Source organism: Eublepharis macularius, chromosome 8 (assembly GCF_028583425.1).
Source record: "Eublepharis macularius isolate TG4126 chromosome 8, MPM_Emac_v1.0, whole genome shotgun sequence".
In the NCBI taxonomy this organism is placed as follows: Eukaryota; Metazoa; Chordata; class Lepidosauria; order Squamata; family Eublepharidae; genus Eublepharis; species Eublepharis macularius.
The window spans coordinates 33,830,538-33,855,021 of NC_072797.1; the positions used below are offsets into that span (position 1 = coordinate 33,830,538).

At 40.8% G+C, this 24,484-nt stretch overlaps 1 protein-coding gene across 2 annotated transcripts in view; it reads right to left on the reverse strand.

The window, feature by feature from the left end:
* ERCC8 (ERCC excision repair 8, CSA ubiquitin ligase complex subunit) overlaps positions 1–24,484 on the reverse strand; it is a 73,347-nt gene that overhangs the window by 28,535 nt on the left and 20,328 nt on the right. Inside the window, exons 4-9 of one of the 2 annotated variants that reach the window (XM_054986677.1) lie at positions 18,559–18,682; positions 15,591–15,672; positions 14,317–14,385; positions 11,876–11,942; positions 10,997–11,100; positions 9,824–9,948 (exon numbers count right to left, since the gene is read on the reverse strand). In XM_054986677.1, coding sequence (XP_054842652.1) covers positions 9,824–9,948; positions 10,997–11,100; positions 11,876–11,942; positions 14,317–14,385; positions 15,591–15,672; positions 18,559–18,682 — 571 coding nt within the window. The remainder of the gene's footprint in view (positions 1–9,823; positions 9,949–10,996; positions 11,101–11,875; positions 11,943–14,316; positions 14,386–15,590; positions 15,673–18,558; positions 18,683–24,484) is intronic. The other variant, XM_054986679.1, reaches the window with a different exon arrangement.

Below are 24,484 nucleotides of genomic sequence, written 5' to 3' on the forward strand. Positions count from 1 at the left end.
CAGTAGAAAGGACAGTTTCCTAATTATTAAGTAGAAGCGAAGAAGGATTTTGAGAAGCCATATTAGATCCTCAAGAGGAGACAGCAAAGTTTGAGAATCAAGGAGAAGTTGAGAAATAAAGGGCTGTAACTCTGGATTTCTCACTACAATCCTACCCTGAAGTCTACTGCAGATTTTTACCGCTCCCCATCCCCCTTTTGATTCTGAATTCCAAAGAAAGCCAAGCGTTGTGTCTGTACAAGTTAAATGTGCAATTTTCCAAGTCTTGCTAAGAATATCATTTGAGATCTCTCTTTCTGGGCTTCTAGCTTTAACAAAAACCTGTCTGTGACTTACTAGGTGTGGTCATGGGAAAAGCTTTGCCAAATTGCAAAATGGTGTAGTTCCCCCTCCCCCGAAGTAATTAAAAACAAAAAGCAGTGTGTCTAATGCACATTCATGTGAATGAGCAAGTTTAGTAGTAGGGGTCATGGATACTTTGGCTATCTCCTGCTATTACAAACATAATAAAGTTTTACACTCAAATAGTTTTCATGTACACAGCAATACATACTTAGGAAAGAATCTAAGTTTGTATCGGAGATGTGAGGTAAAAAATCATTTTCCTGGAAACATGTCCAGTGCAGAAAAATTTACACATGCTGCCCTGCAAGCCATTGTTTCAAGTTCTAGTTTGCCAGGCAAGAACAAAATGTAGTTTGCCAGTTCAGCAGAAATAGCAAATTATGGTTTGCTACAAAAGCAGGACTAATGTGCAAACAGCGCAGGAAGGGAAGAGGGATTCTGCAAGTGAGCCTTAAGCTCCCACAAGGCTCATTTACATAGTACAAACCACAGTTTGCTATTTTATCAGCCCCAACCAGAGAAAAGGTTTGGAAAACTTTCCATTTCTCAAGACTGAGTGCTTCATAAAATTAACTACAATGAAAGGATTCCACTGTCCAAACAATATTAGGCAAACCCCAAATTTAGAAAAGTTGTAGTTAATGTTTTTCAGATTATTATCCCTAGAAATTGTGTGAGTGGGCAGGTATGTTTTATTGGTTTGTAAAACCAAATGTGGGGGGGATAAAACCACAAGCACGTATCACAATCCCATTATTTTTTTAAAAATCAAAGCATTAATTCATTTGAATGCCTGTGCAGGTGCCAGCGTCGTATAGTGGCAAGTGTTGGACTGGGATCTGGGAGACCTGGGTTCGGATCACTACTTTGTCATGGAAGCTTGCCAAGTGATTTGGGGCCAGTCACACACACTCAGGCTAACTTACCTAACATGGTTGTGATGAGGATAAAACGGAAAATGGGAGAACATTGAAAAACACTTTGGGTCCACACTGAGGAAAAATGAAATTAATACAATAAAATAAAAATAAATAAAGCAAATCCAAACTAAAATATCTCCTCTTACATGGTGGAAGAGATACTGTAATCACCAATCAGATATGGAGCTAACAAGAAATGCAAGTGATGAGGTACCCTAGTGACCTCTGTGAACAAGAGTGAAATTCTACTGAAGCAGAAAATTTTGGTACTTTTAACCTACTTTTCTCTGCTCAAGGCAAAGCAGCTTACAATGTCAAAAACTGAAATCCATCCAAAAAAACCCAAGTAAAATATTCAGGTTACTTAACAACAAACTTATCTGCCATCAACAGACTAATCCACAGGATAGGGAGGAAGACAGCTGGCAGTAACAGCTCTGCCCTTGACAGTCACACTGTCATCCCAGGCACAGCCATGTCACAACATAACGTACACTGTTCCTTGGGTGTGCTCAAATAAATGCATCAACGGTTTTCAGTACTTTCAAGTTTTTTCCCCTTGATATTTAAATAGTGAAAGGGAAGTATATGTTAAGTTATCTTTAAGTTTTTACAAGTTGCTGAGTGGCAAACCCCCACCCTAACTTTCCAGCTGCAGCAATGCAAGCCCCTCCTTTCTCCTCCACGACGACAGCAGACAGCCAGAACAAGCCTTTTGGGTCACTGGCCGGGCTGTGCTCCCTTGGGGATGGCACCAGCTTGCCCTTGCTTGGGCAAGAGTGAGGCTGGCCTTGCACCGCCACAGTGCAACCAAGGCAGGTTTGCAAGGGATGGAGCAGCAGGCAAGCTGCAGGGACGGCTCCTGAGGAAAGAAGCAACACAGCCAAGCATCTGGTGGGGCAGGGCTGGCCTCTGAAGTAGGAAGCAGCCCTGCAGACAGTTGGTGGGGAAAGGCATCTGGCATAATACCAGCTGGATGGGGGCAGGAGGAACTTGCCCAGGCCAATGAGAGTTTTCCTCTAATTCCCAGAACTTTCTGGTCACTTGGGTGGGCAAAAATTAGCCAAGAGGGCATGGCACCCCACCAGTTATATAAAGAGGGCCCAGCAGCAGGCCAGGGATGTTGGACCTGAGAACACTGTGGAGCAGAGTTCCATGGAGAGGAGGAGCATCCTGGCGCTGCAACCCCCTCCCCTCTTTTCACTGAGGCCAAGCAGGTCCTCCAGCGCAGAGGCAGGATGAACCCCAAACAAGTGTTATTTCAATAAATATAAAAAGGTTGAGTTTTTCAAAATGTAACATTTAAGCCACAATTGATGTGTGTGTTTTTCCCTAATCAAACAATTTAGTTCAAGTATTTATTGCTACTGGGGCAAAGTTAAAATGGGGTTCTTTGCTTACTAAGCATAAATCAAAGTAAACATGCTAAACAGATCAAGCTCTATTTTGGGTATCAAATTATCTTCAGGAACATTTTCCGATTCTAATTCTTTTGGGAAACCCACACTGCTGCTTTGTACTATCTCAAAGAAATGCTAACCTCTTGCTAAAAGGTTAAACAATATTTAACCTTTGCATTTGCATTTATATTTGGGGGATTTGAAATGTTCTATCCAAAATAAGTACCGTACTATATATCAAAATTAATTGAAGATTTAAATGTTTGATAGACAGACATAAGTGGGTGATAAAATAGCATTCAAGCATAAGAAAAAGTTGGGAACACCTCCATCTAGTTTCTCACTGTGAAAAAAACCACTAAGATTTCCAAAGTTCATACGTCTAAGCCTGGATGATCATCTGACGCTGTAACCAACAGCCACCTCCCATCCCAATCCACTTCCAATCTGATGCAACTGTCTATTTCCCTATGAGATTTTTAGGCTCCTCTTTTGCATGTGCCACCAGCGGTGCCCTTCACCATTAAGCAAAAAGTGATCTAGGTGAATTTCCAGAAGCAGGCTGAAGCTTAGAGCAGAGTTGCTATGGAAACAGCCAATTCACCACCTCCTCCTACTGTTTTGGGGTATGCTTATGACAGGGCACAATCTGCAGCCAACATCAACAACCATAATAAGAATAAAACACTTAGCAAATATAGAGAATTGCCCTCTCTGCTCCTTCTTGCACAATGCCCACCTCCAGAACACACTAAGTAATAAAAGGTGACTGCCTCTGACTTGGTGTCTTTTGATGACCACTGAAGAACACTCACAGGAAGGATGAGACTCCTAAGTTAGAAGACCGATGTGCTGGATCAGGCCTTCCCTTTCGCCATTGGCAGGGGATGTTTCAATGGGAAAAGCACGCCAGCACACTCCTATGTTTGTCCCAACATGGACGGGATTTTGCATGCTGCTTCAACCAGCATGAGGTGTAGAACACAGCTGAAAACTATTACTGCCCCATCTCTACACACACACACACACACACACACACACACACACACACACACACACACACACACACACACACACACACACACACACACACACACACACACACACACACACACACACACACACACACACACACACACACACACACACACACTCACTCACTCACTCACTCACTCACTCACTCACTCACTCACTCACTCACTCACTCACTCACTCACTCACTCACTCACTCGAACTTCTGCTCCCTAGAGAGGAAACAGGTAACCTTCAAGGTAATCTCAAATATCAAGAAATGTTCATAAATGGAAACTATTTTAATGAACGATTACAAGATCAGGAACACTTTAAAAAACAAAATAAAAAGGTGTAGACATTCCTCCTTGTTATAGCAGTGTTCAACATGTTAAATGACATCAATGCTTTTATAGTATAAATTATTCATGAGAACTGGCTCTAGTTGACCAGACATCAAGAGATAAAGCCTCATTGTGGGATCTGGCAGATGTAGAAAAATACCAAAGCAGTTTTCCAAGTGTAAGCACCCCACTTCTCTCTCTCTCTCTCTCTCTCTCTCTCTCTCTCTCTCTCTCACACACACACACACACACACACACACACACACGTTGCTTCTACAAATATGTAAAAGAATGAGAGATTTTTTTAAAAAATAAAAGTTATTTAAAGCTGTTTAGTTCCACATAAAATGAATAAGATTTATCAAATAGACAAATATATGTTGGAAAAGCAGAGAGAAAAATAAAGGGCCTTTTGCAGGTGCTATCTTGCACGTGGGCAAAATCAACAGCTGCCCATACATGTGCATTCTCCTTAAGGGCGCCCACTATGTGGAGTGCCTGCCTGAAGAGGTCAGGAAAACTCCCCCTCTCCTGGCTTTCCACAAATGATGTAAAACTGAATTATCCAAAGGAGCTTTTTACTCAGATAGGATGGCTTTACTGTAAGGAGTATGCATTAGTAAAGAAAAAGAGACTATAGACTTCACTACTACGTGCTACTGTGTACTATCTGCTACTTGAAATATGATCCTACTGGGTAGTTCTAAGTTGTTTAATATGCCAATCTTAGAATTGCTAATGTTCTGTTTCAACATTTCTTCAATGCTGTGTATTGGATTTCTGCAGATTTGAAACCTTTGTAAATTTGCCTTTATATACCCTATTACATTGTTTATTGAAATCTCCTTGAAATTGACCATACTAACTCAAACTGTGTAATCTGACTTGAGTCTCAGTGAGAAAGGCAGAATAAAATGACATAAAAATAAATTAATAAAATAATGTCCTGTTGTGAAAGGATTCTGGTCAAACTTGCTTAAAGAGATCCAACGAAATACAGGGATTGTTATTCCTTTAGATCCAAAATCTATAGTGTTAGGATTAGTTAAGAACAAACAGACAACAAAAATCCACACGAGGATCACCCTTGATGTGATTATGGCTGCAAAAATGGTAATAGCAAACCCTGGAAAAGCAGTAAACATTTTACCATCAAATTGTGAATACAAGTGTTAATGAAATTACAAAAACTATCAGAGCTAGTACAACTAAGAGATGAATGTATAAAACAGGCATGTTTTTCAGATAACATTTTTTGGAATTCTGAAAAATATATTTCTACTTAATTTACAGACTGCCTTATTCAATGAGACTCAAGGTAGATTACAAAACAAAAAAACAGTTCAGACTGCATAAGTCACGAGATCTATTCTAATGAGTCTCATTTTTGTATCTAAATAGAAAAATAGAATTGTATCTGAGTGATTAGTGATTAGTTAAGAGATTGTTAAGATTTGAAGTTCCAATTATGTCTTTGTGATATTGTATTGACTTATATTTTTATGTTCACTCACTTTGCTTCTTTGTAATATAATATGAGTTGGAAGATAAATGAGAAAAATTAAGAGATTATAAACACATTATAAGATATAAGTTGTTGCGTCTCATTTTTGGAAATATAATAGAATAAAAGAAATCCCAGACATCCCAAGGGCTTGGCAAAGGGGAGAGGATGGCAGAAATCTACACCATGTTATCAACAGCTACATGCTGTAAGCTCAGTGCTGTGACTCAGAGCTAAGCTACAAGAGATGAATTACATGAGGACATGCACATGAAGGGAGTCGCAATGTTGGCTGGGAAGCTGAGTTTTAAAAGAGATCGGCTTTATCAATTTCCCCTCTCTAGAGAGCCAGGGAAGATCTCTCCTCAGAGGGTTTGTTAATTTCCTCTTCGCCTCTTAGAAGGGGAGGTGAAACTGACAGAGCCTCAGCTTCCCAGCTAACATTGCAACTCCCTTCACGTGCATGTCCTCATGTAATTTGTCTTTTGTAGCTTGGCTCTGAATGGATACTGGGAAGCACTGCAGGCAAGACATGCAAAGAAAGACACTCTCAGAGCATATGCCCAACATGCAGAATTAGGCACAACAATGCAACTTCACAGACAGCACTGCATAGGGCATTGGCTCCAGGCATTTGTTACCCAGAACAAAGTAAGTAGATTGTCCAGAAACTCACTTTGTTTAGATCATTTTTTAATTAGGCCTTTTGTCCTAGCTAGGATACAATTAAGTTTATGGCCTTTTTTTCTTTATGGCTCCCCTCTCTGATGTTGCATAGAGACTGCCCAGTTTGAAAACTGGGGCTGCCAGGCATTGCTGGTTCCCAGCCTGTTAAGATCAACTCTGGTGTTCCAGCTAATTAGCGTATAGCCTCCTGGGAGCGTAGAATTGAGTCCTTCTTTTGCACCTGTGAGGCTTGGTAACTGCAGCACTGACCCACAAGTCTTGTCCATTTTGATTGGCTAATTTGTTCTGGCTTGCTGCGGGCAGCTTGCTTTTAAAATATGTCTTTCTTAGTCTATTCTTTGTTCCTCTCTGGGTTCCTTCTTGGTCCTCTTTGGGGTCCCTTTGTCCTATTTTTGCTTTGGGTCCATTCTTGTTTGAAGACCTAACTTTGGAGACCATGCTGTGTGAGGGACCTCATAGCCAGTTACTCCTTGCTTTTATCTTTTGGACTTTTGAAGTCTTGTGGAGTTCTGATATCTGCCTAAAGGTTACACCTGGAATAAGCTTAGGGATTTCCCATGCGTGCTAAGTTAATTAGTCTTTGTTGTATTGTTTCTCCTGCTGCACTCTTCTAAATACTTTGACAGTTGGCTTCTGCCTGTTTTTAATAAATTCTATTGGCTATATCTTATGTAAACTCATTTGTGTTACTGCTTCAACCTGAATCTGGTACCTAGGCCAATTTGCTATACGCAACCCAGTTAACTTGTTCTGGACTCAGCCTGCCAGGTGCCTACCTTGTAAGGTTGACTTCTGTTTGCTTAGAGCCCAGAAGGTTTGAGGCTTGCCCCTTGTTCTTAAGCTGCAGGCTAGTGAAAGGGGCTGGTGGTGGCTGCTACCTGGGAAGGTGCGGATTCACTTCCCAATTTTTCATTTTGCTTCTGTCTCCACTGAGAATTAGGACAGTCCTTCTGGGGGATCCAGGATGGGGCAGCCCTCCTTCTCCTATATAGATAATGGCGATAATAAAGTACTTGACTAAAAAAAGAAAGAAATTTGAAATGTTGCATTGTGAATCATTTCTATATAATCTTGTTTTTTAACAAAGTATATGGGCCTAAACTGACCCATCTGTAGCCTATAAACAAATATGTTTATTTGAGAAGGCTAATGATAATGGGGGTATTTCAGTTTTTACATAGTCTTACAGTATTATGTTTGGAAAAGTGCAAGTCCAAAGCAATAGGTTGTACAGTAATAGCTTTGTTAGTTAGCACATGGTTGACCAGAGAACTTGATTAACTGGCAAGCTTATGATCTAAGGGCCCACCCAAGTCACATGCCTTGCTTGCTTGGAGCTGCTGCCCTCTCAGTGTTGGATAAAAGTTTTGATAACTGGCTCATTTAGTTAACTGGCAAACCCCATCCCCCATGGATACTGGTTAACAGGGCTGGATTGAAGAGGGGGCAGGGGGGTAGTCTGTCCCTGGCGCTGCCAAAGAGGGGGCGCCGGGTGCAGCTGCCACCCCAGGAGAGCATGGGCGGCAAGACAGGGGGTGCGCTTGCAGCGCGCCTCGTCCTGTGGAGCTGGCGGCAGCAGCACGGGTGGCTGGGAGGCCGACCGCGCCATTCACCTGCCCCACAGGACAAGGGGCACGCGGCAAGCCAGCTGCCACTTGTCCTGCGGGGCAGGCAAAAGGCAGTTCGGGTGGCTGGGAGGCTGCCCGCGCCATTCACTTACCCCGCAGGACAAGAGGCACACAGCAAGCTGGCCGCCCCTTGTCCTGCGGGGCAGGCGAATGGTGCGGGCGGCCTCCCAGCCACTCATGGCTGCCACCGCCAGCTCCGCGGCACGCCGCCTGTGTGATGACATCACAGAGCGACGTCATCATGCAGCACCAGGAGCAACCATAGATCTGGCCCTGCTGGTTAATAAAGCTTTAACTGTACATAGGATAGCTAGACATTTGTTCTGAAGTCATTCTGCACCTTTCTTGTGTATGTGTTATGTAATTTGCATACAGAATGATTCCATCCTCAATTCTGGCCTATTGCAGTCAATGCACAGCCCTAGATAACTATCCCCTGCTTGCCACTCCACCACCAAAACTGCTACAGAAGATTCCAGTTACCTGCAGCCATCAAGCATACTAGTAGAGGTGCATAAGAACTACTCACAAAGCCCTGATCTCTTATATCAACACTGACCTAGTACATCGAGGCATGGGGCTATATTATCCTGCCTTTGTATCCTGAAGTGCACTGGTGAAAGGCATGTTGCTAACATTTATCTTTACAAGAATTCCACCTTAAGGCTCCACATAAAAACACTTACCAGATATCCCAAATCTTTGTCTTTCCTCCTATCTCCTCACTCTCCTCCCGTTATCTCCCTGGGAGATTTGTAACTGGGGTTTTGCTAGGGTTGCCAGCTCAGGGCTGGGAAATCCCTGGAGATGTTGGGGTGAAGCCTGGAAAGGGTGGAATTTTGGGAGGCAAGGGACCTCAGTGGTACATAACGCCATAGAATTCACCTTCCAAACTGGACATTCTCTCCAGGGGAACTGATCTCTATGGCCTGAATTCTGGAAGATCTCCACTCACTACCTGGAGATTGGCAAACCTAGGTTCTGTCTGTGTTGGCCAGGCCCAGCTCTGCCCCTCCTTTCTCTGAGCCTTGATCATTTCTTAGTCCCTGGCTTGCCTTGAACCACCCATGCCAGGGTCCCACAGGGCTAGCTGCAGCTAACTGCTGGAACTCCCCCCCCCCCCGCCCCAGCCTCATGCTGGCAAAACTCCTGCCCTCATCATTGCTCTCAGCAGCTGACTGGCGTGGGGAAGGCTCTGCTGTGGACAGCACACTCCTGCTCCTGCCATGGCTATCACATTGCTGCTGGAATCCTGGGGGGCACCCCTGTCCTATCTTGGAGCAGCTGCTGCTTTTGGCCTAGCTGGTCAGCTTCCTGTAGCTACCCTTGCTAACCTCTTGCCATAAAAGTGTATTAAGATTTTTATATGACATTTAATCTTTTGGTATCTTATGACATTTAATCTTTTGATATCTTTTAATATCAAGTCACAATACAATATTAGCATATTGTTTTCCTCGTGTTCCTTCCCCACACCTACACATAATGCAAGCTTTCCTGTCTTATGTTTCATTATCTGGTATTAAGTCTAGGATACATTACTATAATTATATTAATCATCTTAACATAGAGGAAAATTAGCACTGTGATGCGAATGATACTGAAAATATTCCCACATGAACCGGATCTGAACTGGATCAGATATGCTGGACGAAAGACAGGCTTATAAAATGTTCTGATTAATGAAATAAGTAGAACGTTGAACAGAACCGCTATGCTAGTCTGAACTTAAACCCACCTGTGAACAAATCAGAATGTGCCAGTTTAAAACATATATTCTCTAAAGAAATAAGCCAGGTTATCTAGGCAACATATGTATCACCAACTGGATAAATAGAGGCAGAAATGCAACCATCTAGAAACTCCTGAACATCTTACCAGAGGTTTTTAAGTTCATTTTGCATAGGTCATAACAAAAAAAGGAAATGCACAAACAAACAAATCCCAGCTTGCAATCAAAACATTATATGTAACAATTTCTTACCAGTGTATTCTCCCCATTGGAACTGTTCCAAAGTCTCATGCGGTCATCCGTACCAATGGTCAGAAGGTGAAGCCCATCACTTGTGAAGCATAAGCCATTAACTCGCCCATGATGGGCAGTATACGCTGCCGAGACAATACAATCAGCTCCAATTTTGTACAGTATACCAGTAGGTGTAATTTTACAGTAACTTTTCATTGTTATATTGTGCACATCTATACTGTTTGAAAAAGACTGGCACCTCCCCGCCCCCTCCCCCCTCCCCCAGACATTCTACAATCCAGCAATGTTTGTTGCCCAGGATGGAACCAAATTACTGCCATTTAAGAATTTGATTTATTAATAATAATACTTAGCACTTTCAAGTGTTCAAAATGCTACATTTTATTTATTTTTATTTTATTAAACTTATATTCCACTCTCCCTGTAAGTGGGCTCAGAGTGGATCACAAAATATTATCCTGCAATTCATACAACCACCCTGAAAGGTAGAAATTTCATGGGGGTTGCTGTGCTAGTGTGCTGTAGCACAAACAACAAAGAGATGTGTACTTATTCCAGAATTCTTGTTATGACAGAATCCCTGCTTTCTTTTGGAGGGGGAGGAGGACAGGGGACACAGAAGGAAATAATTCAAGCCAAGTTATGCCCTTTCCATTGATTTTGTTAGGAAAGAATTATAATTTGCTTAAGGCAGCATGCTACCTTAAGCCCACTCCTCCACTTGAAGCCAGCTGGGTGACCTTGGGCGAGTCACAGTTCTCTGGAGCTCTCTCAGCCCCACCCACCTCACAGGGTGATTGTTGTGGGGTAATAACAACATACTTTGTGAACTGCTCTGAGTGGGCATTAAGTTGTCCTGAAGGGCGGTATATAAATCGAATGTTGTTGTTGTTATTATTATTATTAAAATTAGTTTTAAAATGCTCAGCTCTGTCTCAATTTACAAAGTTTCTACTCTTATGACCGCGACAGACAGGTTTAAAAAGCAAAATAAAGTTTCTTATGCTGCTTTCAGTGCTCAATAAATTACTGATTTTGGATTATCTGATGTGAAACCTAGGTGCCTCAGGAAGTCAATAAAGTAAGAAAGAGGGATGTAACTGTTCTGAATAAGCAATCAATCTATGGCAACAATCTTGTTGTGCAGGTGTAAATGTGTAACTCTATTACCTGCTTCAGAAGATGCTTTTGACTTCTCCATGTTATGCTGATCAAGAGTAATCAGACAAGCAGATGCTCTCCGCACATCCCATAATTTCACTCTGCTATCAGCACTAAAAGAAGAAAAACTATGATGCAATAATTAGACAAATTATCTGTATCTGCAGAAGCCAATGAGATTTGTGTTCCATGAGTAAGATGCCTGAAAAACACCAGTTGGGCTGTAAAGTGAGGGAGGGAAGGTGAGGCAGTTAGTTGGCTCAGGTTACAGGATTTTAAATAAGTTTTCTTAGACTGAAAGTAAAAGGCGATAGAAACAGAGTAAGTTGATGTATCTGCAGCAAGGGAGACAGATAACTTTGTTACTGTTCAGTAACTGATGTATGGATTCAAAGCCATGGAAAGTATTGCTTAAAAACTAAACCCAACTGGACTTTTTCTGTGGCTGCATCTGTTAAATAACTGTGTAGCTAAACAAAACAAAGCTAGCTTTTCATTTCATTCAACCCAAAGAATCTACACAGTGTAACAACAAATTAAACCAGTACTGAAATCATTGGTTCTCTCTTTCTCTCAGAAACACTAATGGGGCATTTGTTCAAGTAGCTTCACACTTGATTTCCTGTGTGACCTATCTTCACATATCATACCCCCTTCCTTCCCGAACATGCATAATGCACACTGGTATGCATGCTGAAAAGGGTAGCTTAGAACAGAACACACATTGTACATTGTGTTCCCTGGCTATGAACAACATTTATTAAGAGAGAGTATTTAAGAGAGAGTATTTTAAACAGATGAAATTAAAGTACAAGGAATTAGCATTTCTGATAACATGAGAATTCATTATTATTTCTTTCTTCTCTCACACTCATTTTCTCTTTTTACCTTGCAGTTGCCAAGATGTACTCGTAACGTGGTGACCAAGATACCGCCAAGATCTCCTGTTTGTGACCTAAAAATATGAAGGCACAGGAATCCTTAGAGGCACACAATATAGTACATACCTTATTTACCTCAAAGGAACAGTAGGTTCCCCTCCCCAGGAGTGCCACCAAGAAAAATGGCTCTGTGTGTTGTCTTACATTCACATACATGTACAGTAATTAAAAACTTTTTGTGTAAAGCCTTCTTAAAAGGGGTTGTTGTACATTCGGGGTCATCTTCTTTTTGGGTAAATAAGGTGGAGGCACAATAGCTCCCTATGAAGGAGGCTCACAGGACATAACAGAACCCTAACCAACCCTGCACCCCACAGGAACAGTGCCTATTTCTTGTGAATGCTGCAGTGAAGATTATACAAATAATTCTCCAGCTGCTTACAGGGACAAGTCTTAAAAGGAGCTTCAAGCCTTGTTCCTCTGGTCTTTTTCTTCTTCCCAAGTTATTAACTACTTAGTTACATTTCTGTTTGTGCAGCAAATCACAGTGCAGGGTTACATCCAGACCAATAAACTATACTTTATCCTGCCCTGCAACCGCTGTGTGAAATCCCCCGTTTGCAAGGTAAGCACAAAAACACCATTTTCCAGTTCTGAGACTGTGTCAGTGAGCCTGAAGCTCCTTGAAAGGCTTATTTACCCAGTATCAAACTACATTTTGCCATTTCATTTGAACACAGCCATTACAAATTAGCTTAATTATATGTAAGTCAGTAGCCTGTTGCTTTGTTGCAACCCAATATCCATATTTTGATGGTAAACAGTTCTATGGCTTTCATAAACCAGCGTAAGTGGCCACTGGCAGTGTAACCAGCCAGTGTCTCTAGTGTAACTAGAGAGAGGCAAATAGGGAGATCTCATTTAGGTACAACCTGAATAGGGACACAAGAGGCTATAGATAAGAAAACAATGTTACATTAGATTTTTTTCTCCTCAGATTGGAATAATTAAGTCTTGGGGGGGGGGGGAATGGGGAATCAAATGCTGAAGACCGAGAAGAGCAGCCTCCCCAGATTGAATGCTGTGAGAATCTCCCCCCAAGTCCCCTGGTTAGAGAAAGGCAATAACCTGAAGTCTAATCCAGCAGCAGAATCGGCTGGTGCTAAAATGGTAACACTGACTGCATGGTGGAAAGCAGAGGTTAGCATTTTTGATAGTTTCCCTGTATAAATATATTTTTAAAACTTCTTGCAAATTGAAAATACACATAAAGGGGATCAGGCTGTACTAGAAACTTTTCCCTCAATGCGCTTATTACAGAAGTGCTGCATATTTGCCCATGTGGAAAATAACGGCAGGGGTTGTAGTGGGGAGGCTATAATGAGAAAGGCACATAGGGAAAGGATTAATCCTCTCATTTCTGACTCCTAGTCTAAATCATGGCATCTTGTGACTCCCATTTTTCTTTTCAAAATGAGCTATTTGTAGATCTATGTAATCGAGCTTTTGTCTAATTATAAAAAGTCAAACAGTAGGAGCAGTCTATCTGAGCAGCAAAACCCCTTAAAACTGCAGCAGTAGTAACTTTAAGCACGGTCAAGTATGTTTATATCTTGCCAATGGCTTCTCATATGCTTCAACTCAGGGGATAATTCCTGTTTTATTATCTCAGTTTCTTTGGGTTGGATTCTATATATTATGAGGTCACTTGCGTGGGCAGGGCAGAATATCCCTCTTCCTGCTGCAGCCTGCTGTACTCCCCCAAAACATGCTCTGTGGGGGGCGGGATGCAGGGGATAGACAAACCCTCAGGAATACTGTGAGGTCTGTATAGGGTCGGGCAGAAACCCCTCATATGAGCAGAAAGATCCCAACCCTTTGCCTATTACAGAAGCATTCTAGGAAAGTAGGATGGGACATTGCAATTTTTGTATACTGCACATGAGCCGGGGAGAGGTGTGCTGGTCAGAGGAAAACTTGAGAGCCTACCCGGAGATAGAAATAATTATGTAACAAACTGCACAAATTTAGCTGCCTTTGTTTTAATTCCTGAAGATTGTTTTCTGGACTTAAAAATCTGATTTCTTGGCTCATCTGAATCATGTTGTCTTGCATGAAACAATAAACCAGAAGGTCCTCTGGGGAATGTAAAACTGTCTATTTCTCAGTTTGCTCAGAAGACTGAACCACTGAATCTTTTAATTTGGAAAACTCAACAAATTCAGATTAAATAAAGTACCTACACATTTATTTATAAACGCTTAATAATTCTGGTTTCTCAGGCCCACCACAGCGTAACAATACATAAATGAAGCCTCTCTCACTGTATCATTTTCACAAGTGGCACCAAGCACATCAGCCACATTATTTATATATAATTCTGAACACTTCTTTACACTGTACAGTCAAAGTAGTTATTGTCTGACATTTAAATTTCAGGCCAAGTACCCTGCAGAATGTGAGAACAAGATCCAGACTTCAAGTCACAAAGCTGTACTTTGGGGCTTTTGGTACCAACTGGAACAGAAAGGACAAAAAGCATTAGAGAAAGAGAGAGGCATTCTGTGCATTAAAACTGTAGTCAATAAAAAGTACAGAGAAAAAATATATTATACTGAATACTCTTTTGGTGCCTTCAAACAGGTGCATTGTCCAGATTTTTTAATTCTAAAAGACTGTTCAGTGCCTCAAAATATTTGCATTGACATTTCAGTATACTTCCCAGACTGAATAGATGTTCTTTTTATTTCTGTACAAATTAGCACAAAGATGTGCTTGCTAAATGAAATATTTGGAGGTGCCAAAAGAAACTGACAGCGTCCAAACCAGTCAACGATAAAATGATCAAAACAAAAACTTTTTAGAACTTAATTGCCAACTTTCATTTTGAGACATCCCTGAGTTAGAAATCCAAGGACCTTTTAACACTGCTGAAAAGATAACAGGTATAATCCGTTCAATCATGTCTGTTATAGTAATACAGTCAATATATGTACATTTAATTGACAGAATCAATCTTGCTAAAATACTTTCATATTATTAAGCATTATCTTATGGGGCCTATGAAGATCTTTAAAACGTGCTAGGAAAAGGTGGGGGAGAGGAATTGGGCAAGGCAGGGCACTTATCCCCAACCCCTTGTAGAGCCACTTGCTACCTGCCACTCAAATCAAAATACATGATGGACATATCTTAAATTTATAAAATTACTAGAAATGCCTAGGCAAGCAGTAAGCATGATGGCTGTGTACTCCAATGGTATGAGTACAAATAAAAGATACCCAAATGCCATTCTTTAGCACTTTCCCCTATACTTCAAGACATTTCCTAAAATTAACTAAACTGGTACCATAGACATTGTCAACATTAATCTTTAAGAATACATTGATATAACGGACAAAAATTCAGGTGCTTCTAGCTTACTTTAGAAGAGTCAAAACTAGTATTCCACTTTGAGTACACATTCAGTCTCTGTAGCCTAATATCTTTAGGATGAACACAAATGCTCTCACGTGATCGATAGTTACAGGCAATAAACAAAGTGGAAGTTGTTTGCAAATGTATTCAAATCACATTAATTACACACAAGGCAGGATATCTGCTCTGGCTTAAGGTACAATGCAATCTTAGATTTAAACAAACTGCTTACCCATTCACAAAAAATGAAGACACTCATGAATAATTATCACCTTGAAAAAAGGTCTTTAAAAACATATACAAACCTGCAATTAAACAATGCTTGGTAGCAATAGGAGACATGTGATGACTGTATACTGTTCCTTCAAAATTAAATTCATCCGCAGGCTGTCAATTGAAAGACAATTTATTATGCTTCCACCCCCATCCAAATCATAATGATTGAAAGCTTTATTCTATAATTACTCTTATATTTTTTTGGGCTGCGAGTGGAAATTGAGGGACTCCATAGGACACATGATTATCAGTGTCAGATAACAAAAATACAATCTTCTCGATTTCAGAGTATGTGTTTGTCACTGATAGGATTCTAGCCAAAAATTTAGCTCTGGGTACACTATATAATGGACAATAATGTAAGTAGTGGGAAAGGTTCTCCACTGTAGGTAATCCACAAATGCAGGTGTGATGTTCCATAGGGGTGTGAGAATAACGCCCTGCTAAAAGAGCTGTCTGCATCATCTGGAAGCGCAGAACAGTGAAAGACATTCTGAGGTTGCAATGAGAAATACTGGCTAGGTAGGGAGATCTTGAATGGTCAAATTTGACTAGTTTATACGAAGGAGCTGCCTTAGATTTTGATATTGATAGCTGATCCATCACTGCATCTGACTTATAGATCCACTCCTTAAGTGGGAGGTTGTTGGCTGAGACCCCTAACAGGTCATCCGGGATGGTATACCTTTGGCAAATGGTGGATAGAAAGCCAGGGCGTGTGGGGTCTTTGGATAGTAAGTAACTTACTGATTGGCAACATAAGGAGTCAGAACTGGAAAATTTGATCCTTTTCCGGTATTTTAAAACTGCAAGGTGTACCCGTGCCCTAAGGGAGGGGAGTCCTGTTTCGGCCCTCATCAGGGCGGCAGGAGCGCCTTTGGGTAAAGCCAAAATTCGTCTCAAGAACTGGTTTTGGATTACCTCAAGGCTGGTTAGAATGTCTTCCTTCCAACCCCACACTTCAGCTCCATATAGGAGGTGAAGGACTACCTTGCTCTTAAATAATTTCAGTGCTGGATCTATCAGTCGACCCCCCTTTGTATAAAAAAAAATGTATGATTGACCCTACAATCCTTGATGCTGAGGATTTAACTGATGCAAGATGTATCTTACAATTCAGAGTCTCTTTAATGGTTACCCCTAGATATTTAAAGGAGCTGCATTGTTGGATTGGGTCGCCAAGAATGCTCCAGCGGGAAATTTTTGGCTTTCTCCTGAAAACCATTACTTTTGTCTTTGTGTAGTTGACACTGAGAGCTTCTTCGTTACAATAATGACCTAATGAGTCTCCTCAAGCCGATCTTGGTCAGGGAGGTTAGGACCATGTCATCTGCGTAAAGGAGAATTGAAATCTTCTGTTGTCCCAGAGAAGGTGGCATAAATTGGGGACCTGACAGAGACTCATTGATATCATTGATGTACAGGTTAAATAGTAGAGGGGCCAACACACAACCCTGTTTCATGCCTCTACTGATAGGGATTCTGTTGGTTAATGATCCAGAGGTTCCCACCTTGATTTGGGCAAAAGTATCTTTGTGCAGCTCACAGAGCACAAAGAGCAGTCGCTTATCAATGTTAAATTTGGCAAGCTTGGACCATAAGCGGGATCTATTGATTGAATCGAATGCGGCAGCCAAGTAAACAAATGCTACATAAAGTGCCTTTGTTGGCCCATTTATTCCAGAGTAAGCCAGTTGGTATAGCGTTTGGCAGTCGTCTATAGTTCCAAGACCTTTCCGAAATTCCGCTTGTGTGGGATGAATTATTTTTTCGGTGGTCACCCAATCTTCCAATTTTGCCAGTAGATATTTGCTATACAGTTCTGCTGCTGTGTCAAGTAGACTTATTGGTCTATAATTTTGTGGGTCAGATTTATCCCCTTTTTTGTGTATAGGTACCACTCTGCTTAGCTTCCATCCAGAGGGGATTAGGCCTGAACCATTAATTTGAGTAAACACCCTAGCCAGTACTGGAGCCCACGGCCTATGGCTATAGACAATAAACTCTTTTGACTTGACTTGACTATAATTGATCCACCATTTAAAAATGATCTAGTCTACACAAATGTAAAAAGTGTTATCAAACTTCCATCTTGGAAATACTATCCAAATGTACGTGAAAAATATTTGTATTTGCAAAACAGAACCCTGAACACATACAGCAACAATTATTCTAATCTTATTAGTGAAGAAAGAAAAACAAAATAGCAAGTGGTGGGATATAAGAATTTTCCATGAGAATAACTTATACTAAAGGATTCACTATTTGTCAAGCATAAAAGGTAGCAGTAAGAAAACAAGCAAAAGAATAAATGAAACTGTATCATACTCATGGATTAGACTAAAGAAACAGACATTTGAATGTCTCTCTCCAGGTGCGAGCAGTTGGTAATGGGAAAAGTTGCATTTCCTTAGGGAGGCACAAAGTGAATCGATAGATCTGTAAACTATCTCCAACTCTGCACCACCATATAAATACTGGAGGGATATACTGTAGGAACAGCATGAATAAACACTTGGGTGGACCTCTCCTTGCTATGCCCTGTTCCTGATCGACTCCTGGTACCTACTACTTGTCAGAATTGATCCTGCTGTAGCTGCTCTCTAAGCAGCTCTTCAGCAGACAGTCATACCATACCGGTTCAACAGAAAGGGGAAATGAGAACGCCGTCACGTTGCTTTCATTATTAAATCTGGGCATAATGCAGAAAGCTCACTGGGTGACACTGAGCCAGACACTTTCTCTCTCAGCCTAATTATCCCACAGGGTTGTTAAGAGGATAAAATGAAGGAGCATCTCAGCGCTTAGAAGGAAGAGAAGGATAGAATAATAACAGTGATAATAGTATTATTGTCATTGTTAAAAATTATTAATAATAATCAAAATGCTTAACATTATGATTCACGCTGAGCTTGATAAGTGTGTTTTGCATTGCATACTCTAGATGCACAGCACCTCCCATGGTTAGATGACTCCAAAATTAAATGAATGACTTACTTGCAATGTATTTGTATCCCATATTTTTAACGTTTTATCGAATGAACTTGATGTAAACATGCCAGTGTCATGAGGATACCACTGAACAGTCTCTACACTGAATTTATGCACATCAGGATGTCTTCTACAATGCAATAATAGAAAGACAACATTTAGTCAGGTAGATTTTTGTGACAATTATATACAACTTATACCTCTTTTACAGGCCACATTCTCAAGAATCAAATACCTACAGGAAAAAGCTGGGAGTTGGAGGTGGGGAATGAGAGAACAAAATTTCTTTCAGGAGCAGAATAACTAGTGGATAAAGTCCAGAACAGGAATTAACAAATCCCAGGGGCCAGGTTGCCATGGTGCCTAAAAAGTCCATTGTTGTACTTTGCATTTTCAGTAATAATTCCACCACCAATGGCCCTTGGTCATTTCCAGTAGATGCACAAAGCGTATTTATCATTTCACATCAGAATGTTTTGAATAAAAATACATGTGTGAAGTTCTTGTCATAGCTTGTTTATATATATTAACTTTATACTATTTGATGGTGGGAATTCATTTTTAACCAGTTTTACACTGGGTCTAATACTGAGTTCAATGGAGTATTTTTAATGGAATATTGAAATGATAAGAAATCAGGTTAGAGTTGGAGGTTAGCTGTTTGTTGCGGAAATGACAATCAGGGCCACCTAATATTTATTTTCAACACTTTTGCCACAGATTTAATAAAATTATGAGAAACTGTAAAGCGCTTAGGATTAGGTTTCGTGGAAGCAATAACTAGAGATGTCATTTGTTCACTACAGAACGTTTTCCACCTTCAATATATATTCTTCCTGCCTCTTGGAGAAAATAATGATACAAGTGCTATGGTAGCATAGGGTTCAACAGTTTCTACCTGCCTTTCAAGTATTGGTTATATTTGCAGTTTTGCTTGCACAAAGCAAAGACATTTATCATTTAAATTTCACAAAGAGGACAAACAGCACCATTTTATATTCTGTTATATATTATGCACTTGCAGTGTCAAAGTACTAAAATAAGTTTAGTGCTCATAGGAAAGTAAGCACTGCATATATTACAATTTTTCCAAAATCCCCCCTCCCTTACAGAAAACATACATACTTTCCCCTGATGGCTTCAAAACTTCTGGAAATTATCACAGAAGACACCACTTTGGAGTTCAACACAGGAAGCTTTTTATAGAGGTGAAACGACAATTAAAGAGATGGTTGACTTACAGAGAATTATTAATTCACTTATGGAGAATTATTAGCGTTCTCTCAAGGAGATTGTAAATTGAAGACAAGGGAAGATCAACAGCTAAAGGTTATAAATGTTGACGGTTCTTCTATGCACAATTACTACACAGATTTAAATCAGATAAAAAATTATGGGGCTTTGACTACGAAAAGACAGTTTGAAAAAGAGCTTTGTACAAATGATGAACATGTTATTTCCAAAATGCACAAGCTTTTGTTGAAATTTGAAACAGAAGAAGAATGTGTGAAAGACTGTATGGTAAGATGGGCTAAAACATTTGGGTATTATATACAAATGAACCAGTGGGAAAATATGTTGGCAAAGGGGCTCAAATTCTCTTTGAATTCCATACTTGAAGAAAATTTTTATAAAATGATGTATCGGTGGTATATGTCTCCTGATAAATTAGCAAAAAATTAGTAAAGGTAACGTTGGAAATGTGAGCAACATGAAGGAATAGTTTATCATCTTTGGTGGACATGTCCTAAAGCAAAAAAATTTTGGTCACAAATTCATATGATAACACAGAAAATTTTGAAGATTGATAAACAACTTAAACCAGAAACCTTTTTGTTGGGATTAATAGATAAACAGTTGGAAAATAAACATGGTATCCTATTTCTATATATGACAATGGTGGCTAGGCTTTTATATGTGCAAAAATGGAAAAGTACAGTATTGCCAATAGATGATTGGATTGTGAAAATGATGGCGTTAGCAGAGATGGCTAAACACAGCTTTGATCAGAGATAAAACATTGTCTACTTTTATGGTTAATTGGAAACCCCTTATTGACTTTCTGTGTGAGACAAGAAAAAATGAATTGATGATTTGTGGATTTGATTTCTGAGAAGATTAGCAAAAAAGCTCAAGCCCTCACTATCCCAGCAAGACGGAAACATGGTAAGGGCTCCAAGAAACCGATGTGGATGCACAGAGAGCTCCAGAATAAGCTAAGGGAGAAAAAGGAAATGTTCAGGAAATGGAGAGAAGGACAGACCTCTAAAGAGGAGTATATGAGGGTTACTAGGTACTGCAGATCAGCCATCAGAGAGGCCAAAGCTCAGTACGAGCTGGGTCTGGCCAGGAGGGCTCGCTACAATAAGAAAAACTTCTACAGATACGAGAGAAGCAAACGCAAGGTAAAAGAGGCAATTGGACCGCTGTTGGGAGTAGATGGAGAAACTCTGATGCAGGACAGAGAAAAAGCAGACAGGCTTAATGACTTTTTTGCCTCTGTTTTCTCCCTGAAGAACTCAGGCACATCTAGAGATAGTAGAAAATGTGGCAGGACACCTGAGTGGCTAATTGACATTGACAGAGAGGTAGTGGAGAGGCATCTGGCTGCACTGGATGAATACAAATCCCCTGGGCCAGATGGGGTGCACCCAAGAGTGCTGAAAGAACTTTCCAGAGAACTTGCAGAACCCCTGTCCATCATCTTCAAGGCCTCCTGGAGGACTGGGGATGTGCCACAAGATTGGAGAAGAGCGAATGTTATCCCATTCTTTAAGAAAGGGAGGGATGACCCGGGAAACTACAGGCCGGTCAGTCTGACTTCTGTTGCTGGGAAGATAGTAGAACAGATTTTAAAGGGATCAATCGGTAAGCATCTGAAGGACCACTCAGTGATCCGGGGAAGTCAGCATGGTTTTGTTTCTAACAGATCTTGCCAGACCAACCTGGTTTCCTTCTTTGATCGAGTGACCAGCTTACTGGATCGGGGGAACTCTATTGACGTGATTTATCTGGATTTCAGTAAAGCTTTTGATAAGGTCCCCCATGACATTCTGATGGGCAAACTGGAAGACTGTGGAGTAGACTACAGGACAGTTTGGTGGATAGGGAACTGGTTGGAGGACCGCACTCAAAGAGTGGTGGTCAACGGCGTTTCATCAGATTGGAGGGAGGTGTCCAGTGGGGTGCCGCAGGGCTCAGTTTTGGGCCCGGTACTTTTCAATATTTTTATCAATGATCTGGATGAAGGAGTGGAAGGGCTGCTCATTAAATTTGCTGATGATACCAAATTGGGAGCGGTAGCAAACACCCAAGAAGATAGAATTAAAATTCAACAAGACCTGAATACTCTGGAGAAGTGGGCAGCTGTGAATAGGATGCAATTCAACAAAGACATGTGCACAGTATTACATCTGGGCCACAAAAATGAGAAGCACAAATACTGGATGGGGGATACACTTCTGGGCAGTAGTATATGTGAAAGGGATCTTGGGGTAAGAGTGGACTGTAAACTGAATATGAGCCGTCAGTGTGATGCGGTGGCAAAAAAGGCTAATTCAGTCCTGGGTTGTATCAAAGGGGCCATAGCATCGAAATCGCAGGAGGTCATAGCCCCTCTCTATACTGCCTTGGTCAGGCCACACCTGGAATATTGTGTGCAGTTCTAGAGGCCTCACTTCAAAAAGGATGTGGACAAAATCGAGAGGGTGCAGAGGAGAGCGACAAGAATGATCAGGGGTCTGGAGACTGAGCCCTACGAGGAAAGGCTGAGGGCCTTGGGAATGTTTAGTTTGGAGAAAAGGAGGTTGAGGGGGGACATGATTGCTCTCTTTAAATATTTGAAAGGCTGTCATTTGGAGGAGGGCAAAGAGCTGTTCCAGTTGGCAGCAGAGGGTAGGACGCGAAGCAATGGGCTAAAACTACATGCACAAAGGTACCGGCTGGATATTAGGAAAAACTTTTTCACGGTCAGAGTAGTTCAAAAGTGGAATCAGCTGCCTAGGGAGGTGGTGAGCTCCCCTTCACTGGCAGTTTTCAAGAAGAGGCTGGATGAATACTTGTCAGAGATGCTTTAGGCTGATCCTGCACTGGGCAGGGGGTTGGACTAGATGGTCTGTATGGCCCCTTCCAACTCTTATGATTCTATGATTCTAAGATAAATTTGGGAAAAATAAATAGAAGAGGGGCAGTACTGAAAAGGTAAATTTTAGAGGTATTAAAACTACAAGTATAAATATGTGTAAAGATACGATAGGTGTGTAGAGGAAAATGAAATACGTATTATTTTTCTTTGTTTTTTTCCTCTAATTTCTGTTCTTTTTCTCTCTTTCTGTTCCTTTTTCTTTAATTTTTCTTTTCTCCATCCTTTTTATTGGGTTTTTAATCTTATTAATAAAATAAAACGTATTTTTAAAAAGAAATCACTGTATATATTTCAATTTTTCCAAAATCCACCCCCCCCCAACAGAAAACACACACAGTTTCCCCTGATGGCTTCAACACTTCTGGAAATTTTACATCTCTAGCAATAATTAGAAAATATTGTCACTGAAGTATAAAACCTTGAAAACTGAAAAATGACGCTGGCTCCTAAATTATTTGGCTCCCAGAATCAGAAAAAAATGGTCAAGGTTGTAGTCTCCTGTTATTTCGTGCATAATTTAACAGCATAGCAAATTCTAGAAAGATCTTTTGGTCTCTGTTTTGGCTTCCAAATGGCGCTTTTTCTTTGGTAGCTTGTGGTAACAGTCCTATAATATTCCTGCTCCTTGGTTTTCAACATCCACAACCCACTCTTTGCCAAACCTGCTTTACTCTGATCTTTTTGGAAAGAACACAGTCCAAGCATGCTAGGACACTTACTGGAAGGAACGGCAAGCATTTTCATCCCCTGCAAAAGTCTTGCCTGTACTGGCAAATTTTTCTTGCAATTACCACCTTGGGGGTATCATTTTTCTGGCATGTTTCCTACACTGCACTACCAGCTGCAGAAGAGCTAATGCAAAGTTACTGCAGAGCATACAAAGAAAGGAAATGTTGAGGGGGGAAAGATGGAAGAAAGTGGGCAAAAAAGTTCTGTCACCAATGCGCATGGCCTCTGCATTTGCAGCAATGGTGAAAGCAATGTGGAGAATCCTCACTGTGTGGAAGGAGCTTATGGCTGCCACCTACTGGACAAGGAACCCATTCAGCTTCCTATTCAACCCACTATACTTCAAAAAGCCCACAAGACACACCATACCTATGCCCCATTTTTCTCCCTCTTGAAATCTAGATAGTGTATAATCCCACAGTACAGAAACTGTCATACTTAAGTATATTACTTAAGCTAATACCATCACACACAAAGTGCTACATCAAAGGTAAGTAATATTTAATACACACCCACAGTGTTGGTGTCAGAAGTGGGCAGTGGGGGGCAGAAGCCAAGGTCCACCCCTGCTGTGAAACAGTTGTGCTTCTTTTCTCACACTGCAAACTTCACGCTGCAGTAAAGTGGAGAATGGCAACTTTATTACTTTATGGTGATGGATGCTAATCTCTCACCGAGATAGTTTCAGGTGAGCAGCTGCGCTGGACTGTAGTAGAAGAGCAAGATTCGGGTCTAGAAGCACCTTAAAGACTAACTAGATTTCCAGGGCATGAGCTTCTGAGAGCTCCCTTTGTAAGATATAAGGAGTGGAAAAAGGAGTCCTTATAATGCAGGCAGAGGATGGGAGAGGTATTGTAAATTAGAGTATCAGGAAGCTATTTATACGTTTGATTTATATCCCACCCTTTCCACAAGCAAGCTCAGGGTGGGTTACAAGTTACAACAATTTTAAACATACAATAAACTAAATAAGATAGCTATAATATATTATCCTATGTCCTAATTCAACCCTGGATGAACCGTTGTTCCAAATCTGCAAACAATTTCAGCAATCTCATG